The 15,980-nt window shown below is 39.0% G+C and overlaps 1 protein-coding gene across 1 annotated transcript in view; it reads right to left on the bottom strand.

Annotated features, from left to right (window-relative positions):
- The window catches only part of GMDS (GDP-mannose 4,6-dehydratase), a 648,894-nt gene that overhangs the window by 303,340 nt on the left and 329,574 nt on the right, over window positions 1-15,980 (bottom strand). Inside the window, exon 7 of the mRNA XM_017497517.1 lies at window positions 12,320-12,447. Coding sequence (XP_017353006.1) covers window positions 12,320-12,447 — 128 coding nt within the window. The remainder of the gene's footprint in view (window positions 1-12,319; window positions 12,448-15,980) is intronic.

Below are 15,980 nucleotides of genomic sequence, written 5' to 3'. Positions count from 1 at the left end.
GGAGAGGAGAGGAGCTGAAGGGAGGGGTAGGGAAAGGAGGGAAAGGGAAAAAGGGAAAGAGAGAGGCAGGGATGAACAGAAGGAAAGGAGAGGGAAAGAGAGAGACAAAAAGGGAGGAAGGGAAAGAGAGAAAGCCAATCACGGCACAGTGACTTAGGAAGAATTCTACTGAAATGCTCAATAAAGCCAGGGTAATTTCTTTGAGTCCCACTGGACTGCTAATATTTCAGGGCCCAATACCACGCACAATTAAACAAGCAAACCCATAATTCATTAGGGATAATTTTAATAGATGACTCATCAGCCAGCCAGTCAATGACGCTTTGTTTTCCCAAAGGCCCTGGTAGATGCTTAACTACAATGAGGCTTCCATTGCCACTGACGAAAGACAATGGAATCTAAACCACCCATGCCACGTCTTCAAGCTTCTTCAGGTTTTTTCTTTTTTTGAAGATAAGGATCAAATGAAATGACTTCTGTTAAACTTGTATTTCCTGTACAGAATTGATAAATTCTTCAAATTATATGATTGTACAACTATTAAAGTGCTACTTAGAGGAAGTCTGTTTAGAATACAGGCCCTACCTAGCCTTTTAGCTTTTGGCTCCTCAGATGTTTCAGTTTCCTTCTCACTCAGTTTCTTATGCTGGAGTGGTTTCACAGGATGATCAGAGATACTAGGCCAGTAGTAGAGATGCTAGTTTTTATGTAATTCCTAGTGAGAGGAATACATCTGCTACACAATCAACACTTGAAGTCACTGAAAAAAAACGACTTTAAAATCTCACAAAAATGACTATATATACCAAAAATCAACCCAGAAAGGCACGATATCATAGTAAGCCACTGCACTGACGAGTTGGCAGAGCAGGGCTGGAACCCATTGCCTGATACCAAAAAAAGACATTAGACAAGGGTTTCTCCTTCAGTGTCAGCCTTTTCCTATGCAAATGAAAAAAAAACAATTCTTGCTCTTCTAACCACGGTTAAATATGCTGGGAGAATCAAATACAAAGATGTAAATGATAAAGCAAAAATGATAACCTTCCGGGGTTTAAAATAAGTTCTAGTGAAAGATCTTTGCATTTTATTTTCAAACCTGAAAGTTCAGACCCAGGGAAAACTAGCAAGTAATTCTTGACTAAAGGACACACTGCAAGAAAAAAACACATGAAACTACGCAGCCCTTGAAATCCTCATCTCTGCCTTTTTCTGCTACCTTGAATAAGTATCTGTATCCTGTGGACTTGGTGACAGAATGGCCCGAGAGGCAGGAGGCCAGCCCGAGTCACCTTCCTGGAATGCAACCTGTCCCCTCCAGCAGAGGCACCCACACTATCACTCTGCTCTGTGAGTCAGAAGCTAGAGGATGGGCCTCAAAACAGGGATAGTCATCTGAGCATGAGTGTGATGTGCGACCCGGGAGGAAATGAAACCACACTTACAAGGGACAGAAAATGGTACTGCGGAAGGCTTCTCTTTTCTTCTTCTGCACTGTTTGCACAGATTTTCCCAGAGCCACTGTCAAATAACTACATTGGACTCTTTAAGTAAAATTCTACATGTATTTAAAAATAAAGTCCTATATTTAGAACATGACCTGCTTCTAATTTGTGTGTGTTGGTGGTGGGTACAGACTGAGAGACAGGATAGGGAGGGGAGGAGGGAAGGGATGGGAGAATCTGAAGGTTTTCCATAACAATAGAGCCTTCCTTGGAACTCTGTCTGGCTCTCTCTAGAAGAATCCTCTAACAAATGAGATCTCTGAAAAGTGAGAGAAAATAGTGTGATAATCACACAAAAAGGTTTCTGAATGAGTTGATGTCAATATCATCAGCTACGCCCATGGGTACTTGGTCTTAAAAGCTAATGCTGTATTAGTGATTTTTAAATTTTGTTTTGTAAATCAGGGCCAGTTTATCCTTCTGTCTGTCTATTTTTTCTATCTGCGTAGATAGCCTTTCTTTAAAAATAGCAATAAGGCCAGGCCTGGTGGCTCATGCCTATAATCCAGCCCTTTGGAAGGCCGAGGTGGACAGATCATTTGAGTTCAGAAGTTCAAGACCACTCTAGGCAACTGGGCAACACCTCTACTAAAAAAAAAAAAAAAAAAATCAGCTGGCCATGGTGGTGCAGGCCTGTAGTCCCAGCTACTTAGGAGGCTGAGGTTGGAGCATCACTTAAGTCTGGTGAGCCAAGATCATGCCACTGCACTCCAGTATGTGTGACAGAGTGAGACCTATCTCAAAATAAATAAGTAAATAAAATGTAAAAATAAAGCTAGGAATAAGGTCTAATAGTAGTAGCATCTAGAGATAATCAGGAAAGTGGCCACTGTATGAGAACATACAGACATTACTTCCTTTCCTTTATGGTCTACATTCAACCAGAAAGAAAGGTGCTTGCAAACGTTTTGCTGCTATCAAGTAAATCCAGTACAACTCAACCTGTGTGGTAAGATATTCTGGCAGAAATGCCTTGTGCTATCTAAAGAAAGCATCTTTTAGTAGTAAAATAAACAGAATATATTTCATATATATAGATTTCATTTTTATAATTTTATAAAGAAATGATGGGCAGGGGGATCCAATTCAGGTATTTACAGGGCATCTGTTATGTGCCAGGCATGTTGGAAGGGATGATTAAGGACAAAGAGGGATAGGATCCAGATCCTGCCTTCAAGGAGCTTCCCCAAGAGAGACTGACATGAGATAGCAAACAAAGTCCTGACTGCTCCTCGAAGGTCTCCCTCACTTTTCTCTCTCCACAGAGAGCCCAACCATTTTCTTTATGAGAAAAAATGGTCAAAGTGAGCTCAAATATTTTACATAACTCTGAGAGGTACTTAGGGAAGCTATCCTATGGAGTAATTTCATCCCTTTCTTTGAGAACTCTACTAATAATTTCCATATGAGGCTTAGGCCAACAATGCAAAGACAATTTCTCAAAGGATTTCTCAATTTTGCCTTTACATAATTTGGCTTCTGTAAAATGTACCTGTAACTAACTGGCTCTAGTGGAAGTCCAATTGTTTTTCTCTTTTAAAAGGAAAAGGAGTCTTTTACTTAACTATACCCCAAATTTATCTGTTTGGGGCATATGTAGCACAGTTTCTGAAGCAACTGTAGCAAGTCAAAAGTCCTTTATAAATTTGAACCCAAGAGAAAAGTGGCTATTGAATATTCTTTACCTTCAATAAGGTGTAGAGTAGGAGCTCATGGAACGAAGTCCTCAGCTTATATTAAACTTACTTCACCAGCAAGTCAGTGTTAAACATCTTATTGCTGCATGAGATCCAGTCCATTTTCTACAGTGTCCATTCTATGTTGCCTGGTCTTATTCTCTTGATGCCCTGGCCCATCAGACAATCAGTTACAGGGATTTCAAGATCAAATCAGCACTACAAAGCCATCAATTATCCCAGCTTTATTAATGTCAACAGTTAGAAAACGAAATAACAGATACTAAAAATGCAACTGAACCAACACTCACAGAGAGGATCAAACTTTCTTCTTTATCTAAGCAAAAGTATAAGGAGAATCTCTGTGGCATTACTGAGATTATAATTCCTTCTCACAGAATAAGCAGAAGAGATGTTTTCTAGAATGGAGTGAACAGGGCAGAAAATACAATGTGTTTCTTTGCTTTCGGTAACATTCAACTTAAAAAAGGTTTTGTTTTGTGTCTTTGGATGCAAAGGCAAGATTAACATGCTTGTATTAGAGGGTCCCCTGAGGGTGAGCCTGGGAACCTGGAGCTTGGGCTTGGGCATTCAAGTGGCCCACAAAGGGAAGGAGCAGAGCCCCCAGGCTTCTCCACCAGAGCTCTGCCAAGACAAAACATGTAATTTTAGTAAATTATTTCCTGCAATAAAGGTGGTAATAAGTAGGATAAAGCCAAACAATACTTTAGCATGCATTTAAAAACAGAGATTTGACTTTTAGCTTGTGTGTATAGGAAAGGGACAGAGAAAAAGAGATAGAGTGATTAACTCACAGTATTTGTGCAAAAGACTGCCTTAATTACAAATACTTTTTGCCCTCTCCAGAGTGCATTAGTGTAAATATGATGCATACATACACTAATGTGCTAATGTATATAATGCACATATATATTAGTGTATATATATATATACACACTAATATATATAATATATATATTTTGTATATGCAAAATCACTAAATTTAATGATGTCAATCTTACAAGAGACAATTACATCTATTTCCCATGGATAGTCTTGTTATTAAAATTAAACAGTTTAGTTCATATTTTCAGATTTTCCAGATTTTCACGGAAGTCACAAAAAAGTGGGAAACACCAGTGAAGGAAGAAACAGCTGGGGAGCAGGGTAGGGAAAGAGCAAGGGCAGGCTGAGGTGGACAGAGAAAGCTCAAGGAATCTCATGGACTTGGTAAGTGCAAAAGTGAATAGCTAACCTGAGTGTGAAAAGTTCTTTAGTGTAAGAACTTTCTTACACTATTTTCCTTGGACTTTTGCTCTCAAGGCTATCACCAGGACTTTCTTAAGTACAATGGGTCACTTCATGATCTGCAATGGTATAATGACACTTCACATCAATGAGCGTAACTAAAGGGTGGAGTACAAGCTTCCATCTTAATGTGGTTAATTACTACCCATTAGAGCTTAGGCAGCACTTACATGAAGTTTCATAATCCTCATAATCCACGTCCACAGGCACTATGCCTAACCCATTTTATATGAATATGCAACTTCATTCTCTATACATTTTCACCCTCTCTCCACACATACCCTTGCCAAAAACTGCTCTTCTGATTTAATGTCGTATGCTCAATTTTATGGGGTTTAAATTAAACTTAAAATGTGATCTAAGAATGTACACAAACTCATGTTTCTAAATTATCTGTGAATGAAAATTCGAACAACTCATACTAGAAATATGGGTGATATAGGTGTCTTTCATTAAACAACAATTTAAAACAGGACCTACAGCTTCTTATTTGGGGACAAAGCAGCTCCTGGGATGACATTCCAATTAAGCAAGACCTAGCCAGATGAAATAAGCAACTGTGATTTTCTATATTTTTCTTAGCTTATTTTAAATAATACACTGAAAAGTGTACTGTACAGAATAAAGAAGAACAAAAAAAAAAAAGAAATGGCAAGTTGAATTTGTTATACAGAGTTTTCCACAGCCAGATCAGGAAAATGGTTTTTTGCTTAGTCTAAACATTTTATGTTTCAAAGACGTAGGAAACCGTTACAAGCTTTTCTTTTCCTATAAATAAGGCTGTTTTTTCTTTTTTCTTTATTAATCAAGGCCCTTGAATTGTCTTTCTTAAATGTTTGGTTTGTTAGAAACAACACAGAAACCACGTTCTTCTAAATACAGATAAAGAAGAGACTATTTATTTAGTTATTCTCATTTTTATTTCTTGGCACATTTTTCAAAGACTGTATTAAATAGCCCCCTAGAAAGCTAGAAGATTTTTTCCCACAATGGAAAACAATAGCAATACCTCACTAATCAATATAAAAAGTCAAAATAAAAAATCGATGAGTATTACAACACATTCAGTGAGCAGGCCACTGACATATTTTCCTTCCAAGCAAGAACACTTTAGGCTCCTAACTAATAATACAGAATTAGACTCCCACAGTGAGTAGAAATTCAATTGCTAACCTTACTACCTAACAGTCACTTGACAAAGATTCTAATAGAACAGATTTTCTAGAAAATTCCCCAAGTAAATATCCTCTGGATACAGTTCCGCAATGACTTCCCCTGTGCTAGGAAGACAGGAACGATGTTGTTAAGACAGAGAGCTCTCAGCAGAAGCCTGCTTTTTCTGGACCACTGTCACTTTATGAGACAGATACAACCTCATCATTGCTTTCAGTTAGGTACAGCCTTACTAACGAATAGATTCAGGCACCACTAACACTTTAGACAAATGAAACACAAAATGATGCTACTGCTATATGCTACTCTCCTGCATATGAACAAACATGGTTTATTGATGGTGATACAGGCAGGAGGCAGACAGGGGTGGGTCCCTGGTGAAGCCCCACCTTCCAACCAAAAAGCCTGAAACTCGTGGTCCAAAGCGAGAACCTGTACTCCTGTTTGCCCACTCTCTCTTGAATGGTTATTTCTCAATAATGCCTTTTTGCCAATCAAATGTTGTCTTTCTCAAAACTACCAATGGCCCGCCCTGCACCCCATCCTCTGCCTATAAAGACCCCAGACTTAGTAGAAGAGAAAGAAGCTGCTTGACTGGAGAGAGGAGAGGTGACTTCAGAGAGTGGATGGACTTTGGAAGACAGATGGCTTAACTTCAGGGAAGAGCAGGCTGGATATCGGGGGAAGACTACCTGTTTGTCCCCTTCCCTCTACAGCTCCCCTCTCCACTGAGAGCCATTTCCATCGCTAAATAAAATCCTCCACTGATATGGTTTGGCTGTGTCCCCTCTCAAATCTCATCTTGACTTGTAGCTCCCATAAGTCCCACATGTTGTGGGAGGGGCCTGGTGGGAGATAACTGAATCATGGGGGTGGTTCCCCCATCCTGTTCTCATGGTAGTGAATAAGTCTCACAAGATCTGATGGCTTTATAAGGGGAACTCCCCTTTCACTTGGCTCTCATCCTCTCTTCCCTGCCTCCATGTAAGATATGCCTTTTGCCTTCCACCATGATTGTGAGGCCTCCTAGTCTTGTAGAAATTTGAGCCCATTAAACCTCTTTTTCTTTATAAATACACAGTCTCTGGTATGTCTTTATCAGCAGCATGAAAACAGACTAATACATCTGCCTTCGCCATCCTTCAAGTGTCCACATGACCTCATTCTTCTTGGACTCCAGAAAAGAGGTCAGGACGCACTGAGTGCACGTACCCAAAAAAGTCTGTCACACTGGCCCTTTGCCCTCGCTGGCAGAGGACAGCTGCTCCATGTGACAAGGCAAAGGGCCAAGTGAGCTGATAACACACTGCTGTCCACAGATGGCAGAGCTAAGAAAGCACTGTCACACGCCCTCTGGGCCTTCAGGGTCACAGGCACCCCAGCCCATGCACCACAGCAACACCTGCATGTAGCTTGCTCCTGCCGGTGACTAGAGCAACCAGCCCTGCTCTCTGACGTGCTCCCTCCCACAAGGAGTTGAGCACACCAGGCTTAGTAAATGGAGCTTGCTCCTGCAGTGCACAGAGCAGCAATCAGCCAGATCTCATACTCCCTTGCTCATGTGCTCCCTCCCCCAAGCAGTTGAGCATGGTGGGCCAAGTAAATGGTGCACCCTGTCACAAGTCCAGTGAAAGGGTCGTGAAAAGTCCTGTATCAATGGTGATGTTGCAACAAGCAAATTTCCTTTAAATAAGATCTCAAAGTTTAAATGACATCTCTTCCTTCCAGATTAGTGTAACATAGGATACAAAATGCTAGTATAAGATGGACAGATAAGAAAGGAAGGACTGGGCAGCACTGGGTAATTCTAGCTCTGTCTGTAACTTATGTACCCTGCTGGAGGCTCTTCACCCTTCCCAGGTTTCTGTATTAGCTGCGAACTGAAAGCTGGAACAAAGGTGAATTCATTCAGAGGACAAGGGATAGAGGGGGCTGGAGACCTGACTACATATTTTCCTTAAACACACACTTTGTTTCTTTACCTGATACAGCCAATAGCATAGGTTCAGCAAGATCTGACAGCTGTCTCAGCCAGACTCTTTCATATCTTTGAAATGTATAGAAAGTCTTCAAAAGTTTCTGGCATGTAATAAGTAATTAACATTTGGCAATTATGTTTATTTCTAAAAGTAGCTTTGTTATTATTTAGGGTGTGCTCACTGTCCCCTGCCACCCCCATACAAAAAAGGATGGGGGTGCCACTCTGAGAAGTAAGAGGTTCTCTCCCTTGCTGTTTTCAGCCACCACTGCTACAATACTGACTGCTGGATACTGGATGAAAATGGCATGCGTGCCACCAGGGTGTTCTCATGAAGCTGCCTGAAACTCTATGGAGGGAGGTGGGCATAAAAGCAGGTTGTAGAGGGGTCAGGTAAATACTTGATAAAAATATTTTAGAAGTTTGAACTGCTATCTAACTATTCCCTATAAAATGCAGATTTTTGGTAACTTGTGTTTGTGCAGATTGAATATTTACAGCTGTAAGCCATTAGCAATACAGCAATTACTTAAATAACAATTTTTGTTCAAAAGGCAACAGTAATTATAGACGTGAATTACAGAATTTGGGTGGTATGCGGGTGTTTGAGGTAACATTTACTCAATTATTCTTTATGTTGAAAAAGTTTTATACTAAAATACTAGAAAAGATCTAACTGCTTATGACTTTATTCAGAAGTACAATATAATTTAATATAGCTGTATATATTTTTTTCTTCAAGTTGAAATACTTTTCACACATTTAAATAACTTTTAAAACATCTTGATCTAGGAAGCAAGACTACAGATGGATGAAAGTGAATTGGAAGCAGCAACAAGCAACGACTTCATATAAATCGTTGCAAAAACTTTTACAAGTCAGAGGCAAACTCTACTCATATATATATGTATAGCACACTACAGCTAATTTTTTATAGGGTTGATAATCTGTCCTTTACACAGATGGAAAAATCAAGATAGAACAGCTTGTCTAAGCTGAGAAATAATCTATCTGCACAGCAGGAATCACTGGTACCCACCTCACAACAGGAGGAGAAAATGGTTTCTGCTCTTTGTTATGAAAATTCACTGACAAGTAAAAAACTGTCAGTCACCTAAAGGTTTACTATCATTTTTGTGAATAAAAGAGGTGTTGTGATAAGGTGGGTGAGCAGGGAAGTGCTGAGAGGAGAAGGGAGGGTCTCTGCTGAGGTCCAGGCCTGTGCCCACGGACCGCGGTGAGGACAGGCACTCTTGCCTTCATGCCCAAATGCTGCATTTCCTGCCCCATCACACCTGCCATGCTGTGTCTACAAAAACCCCTGGCAGGCAGAGACACAAGCGGCAGTACGTCAAGAGGAACACAGCAGCAGAGGAACATACAAGCTGCTGGATGTTGGTAAAATGTCAAGAGCATACCATCAGGCACTGGTACACTGGCAGGCCACTGACCAGCGGAACGACATGGAGTTTGGCCGTGGTGGACAGCGGAGACGCCCGCCGCACAGAGGAGACCCCGGGCCCCACAGAGAGGACCCCGGGCGGCTGAGCGACCGGACTCCAGGGGAAAATCACCTTCCCGCTCCATCTCCTTTCAGGGTCCCCCATCTGCTGAGAGCCACTTCCACTCAATAAAACCTAGCACTCATTCTCCAAGACCACGTGTGATCTGATTCTTCCAGTATACCAAAGCAAGAACCCTGGGATACAGAAAGTCCTCTGTCTTTGACATAAGGAAAGGGGTCTCATTGAGCTAACACGAGCCATCTACCCCTGCTAACTGAAAGAGCGCCCTGTAACACACGCACGCTGGGGCTTCAGCTGTAAACATTCACCCCTAGACACTGCTGTGGGGTTGGAGCCCACAGCCTGCCGGTCTGCATGCTCCTCCAAGAGTTTAGAGCAGTGGGGCCCTGAAGAAGCCAGCCACACCCTCATCGCATGCCCTGCGAGGAGGATAAGGGAAAGTTTCCCTTTTCAACTGTATAATTAAAATGTGTGTAAATGAGATGGTATTATGACTTGTTTAATCTACATTTGCAAACACTTCTTTATTGTAGTTAATTTCAGTGTCAATGTGCATAAGTGTTTTAAACAATGTCTCTCCTTTTTCGTTTTCATGATTGCCGACTTTTGGCAACAAATTTACTTTCAGACATAAATCTCTGGAGTAATCTTATGTTGACATATTTTAAATTGCAAGGAATAATATTTCTTAAAATGGAGAGTACCATTTCTTAATAATCGTACCTTTTGAGAAACCAAGAAATTTAGACTTTGTTCAGAACATACAAATGAGAACTATAAAATGCTTCCTACATCATCAACATACTAGAAACCCAGGAGAATCCTTAATACACAAGACCTACCTGTATTATGGAACAAATAAAGACTTGGATGGCAAGGGGAATGACTTAACTTTTTATCTGTCTCTCCATGGAACCTGACCATTTCAAATTTTTAGTCAAAGGGTAAAGTGTTTAATCTTGTGTGAATATGCTGGCTTCTGGAAAAGCCAATGACACCATCTTTTCAAGCAATCATAAAATGACACCATCTTTTCAATCAATCATAAAAATGACTTCATTTGAGACAACCTTTTTGCAACAGCCCCTATTTGAGCCAAAATGTTTATGAAGTATTTTTATTTTATACTAATTCAAATGTAAGCCTGTTGTGCCAAGATGTGGACTACACTCCCAGCAGTGCTAGCCTGGCATTTGGGGAGTGAGACGACAGCAAGGTCCTTCTTTTAGATCTGCAAGTTTACATAAGACTTTCTCCTTACTTAACAGTCTCATTCATTTTCATGAGATTTTTTGGCCTATTTCTGAAATATCACTTCCTACCCCAGCCAATTACAAAGGTTTACAAATGTTCATTTAAAATATATGGAAAATAAGGACAGTATAAAGAAGAAAATAAACATAACGAGTAAAAAGCACTATCAATATTATGGTATATGATTTCCCTCACTATCAAAATCTATTTGATTTCTGACTTCTTTTTCACCTAAGTGCAAAATAATAAAACTGAATGAAATTTAATCTATTTGGTTCTTTGTACTTAGAGAAGAATCTGAATAAAGAATACCTATATTGCTTAAAATGTAGCTCTATGCATATGCTGATGGCTAGAAGGCTAAACAATAAATAGATATTATTGAGAAAATTATGTCTTTTTACAAAACAAGCATCATATTTTTAGTAGGTAAGGTCATTTAGGTTAGACAAAAGAACGTTTCAGCTTCTCTTGTCAATATCTACTTTCTCCTACTTTCTCATAATTTCTAAATGTAGACCTATATATTTCTTGGTATGATGTTCTTAAAATACATCTAAGGATTAATGTCATAAAATGCTTCTTTGTAATTATAGCTTAGAAGCACATACTTAAAAGATCTAGGCCAGGCACGATGGCTCACACTTGTAATCCCAGACACTGGGGAGGCTGACGCAGGTGAATCACTTGAACCCCAGAGGTGGAGGTTGCAGTAAGTCGAAATCATGCCACTGCACTCCAGCCTGGGCAACAGAGTGAGACACTGTCTCAAAAATAAATAAATAGATAGATAGATAGATAGATAGATAGATATCTAAATGTTACACTGTTCAAAATTTAAAGTCAGGGCTAATTATTTTGTGCACATAATAGAAATCAGTATTAGGTGTTCAAATACACACACATTTTTTATTGTTACAAACAAAAATAAGATCACAGGTGAACCTAATCTCTGCACTAGCAAACAAACTACTTGTTTGCTTTCTTTTGCAGGCATTAAAGTTTCTTTCCGAAATGCATAAATGAACGACAAAGCTGGGTCCGGTTTCCTAGAAAGGGATCACTCAGGATAGAAATAGTCTCATGAGCACATGAACACTGTGAGCATTCGAACAAGAACAGGCAACTCCAGGGAAAGGACTATGCCACAACCATGCTTGCTCATGTCTGGCCACAGAACCAACATGGATATTTAAAAGCAGACACATCAGGGCAAAGTAAAATGTAATCATTTGTTTATTAAAAACAAAACAAAACAAAACATACTACTTGTATATGTGATATATGCAAACCCAAAATTTAGCATGTCTAGGAATCTCAAGAATGAAAATCTGAATTTCCCCTTTAACAATATCCATTATTTTACAATAGAATCATTATTAATTTCTTTCTTTCTCTCTAATAGGTAAAGCTCACCAACATGCAATATAACATGTTAAGAAATGTGTGATGTAATAACCAGTCTCTTCAGCAGCAGAAAGCAAGGAGTTCCTTAAGAATATTACTCTTGTTGGGATTTAGTAGAATAATGTAAGACTGAGGGTCTCGGATTATAGGTTGAAATGAGGCAGTATTTCTGAACTAGTACTTTTATACCCCCAAAATAAAGAGGAGCACCATTCAAACATTTTTTCCATCTCTCTATTCATCCATCATCCAGCACAAATAATTAAAAGAATATTTGTGAAAGTTTTCCTAATTCAAGTACCATTCAGTGTAAGCTACCTGCATTTCAGAACCACCAATCCCTGAATTGAAAGTAGCATAAGTGCAAATATATCTGCATGAGCAAAGGTTTGTCTGCTCCTACCTCTAGGTCACACTTTTTCACTGTGCGCCTGGCATTTAGAATATCAATAGATACAGATATTTTCAAGAATGTAATGTGTCAGTTCCTACCTCCACATAGTCCTTGGCATGGCCCCAATCTCGTTTGGCATCCAGATTTCCCAAACTGAAACACTCCAGTTGTCCAAGGTAAATCTTAGCTACTGACCGGCTAATTTTTCGAGTAACAAAATTAGCTCCTAAAAAGAGGCAAAAGATGTATTATCAGTCAAGTGCGTTTGACACATTTAACAGTTTGGTGAACCAAACCCAATTTCAGCCTCTGGGCATTTCTTTCATTCTTCACTCCCAGCCACCCTGTTAAAATAATAAAAGAAAAGAAAAAGTAAAAAGATCATTAACTGTCATTTAGACAAGTTAAGAAGCCCTAATTCTCTGTGTCACATCAACTCTACTTTCATAACAAACGTTTTTCTTTGGGGGACATCTTAACATTCCTAATTTGCTGCTTCAATATGCAACCCAGGCATCAGGCCAAAGAAAAGCTGTTGGAATGCCAGTTTTTAAACAGAAAATTCAAAAGGGTTGTATAAAGGGAAATGCCAGAATGGACGACAGACATCTAAGACCACCCTGATTTTTTTTAAGAACACAAACATCATATATTCCTATTAATATAGCTACTTTGGGGCTCATGGGGCAAGAAAGAAACATAGCTTAGTTCACAGGGTAACTAGTTAAAGGAAACAAGAAAGGAATTTCTTTGGGCTGCCTTTCTCTTAAGAAAATAAGTGGTGATGGCTCTTATTTAGAAACCTGCACAGCCATCCAAAATATGATATGGTTCCTGGGCAAAAGTTTCTCTGTACTATACTTAAGGCAAGGCCACCTTCCAACTTAAGTGTTATCTACAGAAAGGGCTCCTAAATTTTGTGTAATATTCTGAATGATTGGATGAAAGGGGTCATATATTGATGAAAGTACTGAAATTGTTTTAATGTTCTCTGGTCTTTAATGAAAACTCTACCTGCTTTTAAAAGATCACAAAATTAAAAGGCAGTTCTGAGATAGTTTTACTTTGTATCTAGATAAGGCTATGAGAAAACATCATTTAATACCAACTTCTCAAGGTAATAATATACACATTGGCTAGTTAATAATGGATCCATACAGTTTAGATACATGAATATCATAATTTATCACATACCAATGACTTTACCTATGTCTTTTGCAGATGAAGCAGGGAGGCAGATTTATGATAAAAGCATTTGGCTTATGGAGAACTGGCAAGAAATAATGGGAATATTTCTAAATAGGTTTTCTAAGTTTTGGCAAGAATACAGCTTAGCGCAAGTTCAAACACACACCAGATTCACTTACTTCACAAACTTGATACATACATTTATACCAATATCATTATCATTAAGAAATACAATGGGACTACCATGGAAATCCAAATTTTCAATTTCCCTTGTCAATTCAGAGGGTACATTAAAAAATACAAAGTTTCAACTTTCTACAGAGGTTTATATAGCATATAGAGGTCCTTCAAAAAAGTGTCTTTTTTTTTTTTTTTGAGACAGAGTCTCACTCTATTGCCCAGGCTGGAGTGCAGTGGCACAATCTTGGCTCACTGCAACCTCTGCCCTCCTGGGTTGAAGCATTCCTCCTACCTCAGCCTCCCGAGTAGCTGGGACTACAGATGCCTGCCACCACACCCAGCTAATTTTTGTATTTTTAGCAGAGATGGAGTTTCACCATATTGGCCAGGCTGGTCTCAAACTCATGACCTTGTGATCCACCCGCATTGGCCTCCCAAAGTGCTGGGATTACATACAGCCAAAAAGTGCCCTTCAAAATGAAAAACTACTTATTAATCAGGAAGTAATTAGTGGCTAAGTAGTAATTTAAAGTTTTTTTCTATTGACTTGTAACAAATAAATTCAAGTTTATAATTAAATTTAGTTTTTTTGACGTTTATTGTTATTTCAATGTCAGGACTATACTATTTTCTCAAAGTATACCAAGAAACCAATGATGGCACATTATTAAATGAAGTTTCCAACACAAAACATTTTGTATTAACCTATTTACCAGTAAACTAATGTTTGGGAGTCTAATGGAAGCATTTGATCCTGTTCAAACAGTTGACTGATTCTTTTACCCAGTGTTCACTGCACACCGACCAAGCACCCAGCACTGAGCTGGGCACTGGGGATCTGGGAGTGAAGCAGCAGCCCCTGTTCTCAGGTATCACAGAGTGTGTCAGATGGGCCGAGAAACCAGTGCCAAACCTGGTAAAATGACAGGTTTGCAAGCGGGGGAAAGCTCATGGGGTTGTAGCATAGCTGCCCAGCGCAGCACATGAAAAACACCCACCAGAAAAGGAGCTTGAATGGAGTCTCCCAGTGACATCCTGAAGGGATTAATCAAGCTATGAGACAGGGGTACTCCAGGCAGGAGGAACAGCACTTGCAAAGATGAGGAAGGGTCTTTCTCTTCCAACTCTTTCCACAACTTTAGGATGGTTACGGCACCTCCAATGAGGGCGATCACTGTTAGCACTGTGTGGAGGTCTTTAGATGGGGTAATTCATTTAATTTTCAGAGCAACCCATGGGCTAAGAACTATTATTACCCCCATTTTGAACATGAAGAAGCTGAGATTCAGGGAAGCTATGTAAATTAACATGCTAAAACAGGATTCAAATCAAGAGCTATGTGACTAAAAGTTCTTATATTACCAGAACTTTAATGTCATGCTAGAAATGTAGCTCTTTTCTTATCTGGTTCCAAAAGTTATCTTGGACAACTAGTCAAAATTAGCTAAAATTTCTAGCTCTTAAAATGTAATTTTAACTAGTCTTTAGAACAACTATTTTAATTCACATACACGTCATTCATTTAAAGCATATACTTTAATGGCTTTTGTTATATTCATAGAAATGTACAACCATCACCACAATCAATTTTAGAACATGTTCATCATCCCAAAAAGGAACATGCATCATTTAGCAGTCACTACCAGTTTTCTCCTAGTACCCTAGCCCTAGGAAACAGATAATCTATCTTTTATCTCGAGATTTGCCTATTCTGGACATTTCATATAAATGGAATTATATTAATGTCTAGTCTTTCTGACTAGTTTCTTTTACTTAGCATTACATTTTCAAGCTTCATCCACATTGTAGCTTGAATCAGTATACTGTTCCTCCTTTTTTATGGCCAAATAATATTCTGTTATAGGAATATACCAATTTTATTTATCCATCCATGAGATGAGTATCTACAGTGCCTCCATCCTTTCTTTGCCTTTTGTAAATAAAGCTACCATGACATTCATGTCTTTGTGTGGATGTATGCTTTAATTTCTTTTAGGTATATACATAGGGGTAGAATCACTGGGTCATATGAAATCTACCAACAGAGGAACTGTAGGCTTTTCCAATGTGGCTGCACCACTTTACATTCCTACCAGCAGCAAAACAGGGCTCTGATTTCTTCCCACTCTCCTCAGCACTTGTTATGGTCTGTTAGACTGTAGTCATCCAAGTGGGTGCCGAGCGGTATCTTACTGTGGTTTCGATGTGTATTTTTCTGATAACTAATGATATGAAGCAACTACCTTTTCATGTGCTTATTGGCCATTTGTGTATCTTTTTTGGAGACATGTCTATTCAAATCCTTTGCCCATTTTTAAGTTGGATTATTTATCTTCTTATTGTAGAGTTGTAAGAGTTTTTTTTTTTTTTTTTTTTTTTTTTTTTTTTTTT

Source organism: Cebus imitator, unplaced genomic scaffold (assembly GCF_001604975.1).
Source record: "Cebus imitator isolate Cc_AM_T3 unplaced genomic scaffold, Cebus_imitator-1.0 Scaffold231, whole genome shotgun sequence".
Classification (NCBI taxonomy): domain Eukaryota; kingdom Metazoa; phylum Chordata; class Mammalia; order Primates; family Cebidae; genus Cebus; species Cebus imitator.
This window is presented reverse-complemented; position numbering and strand designations above follow the sequence as displayed.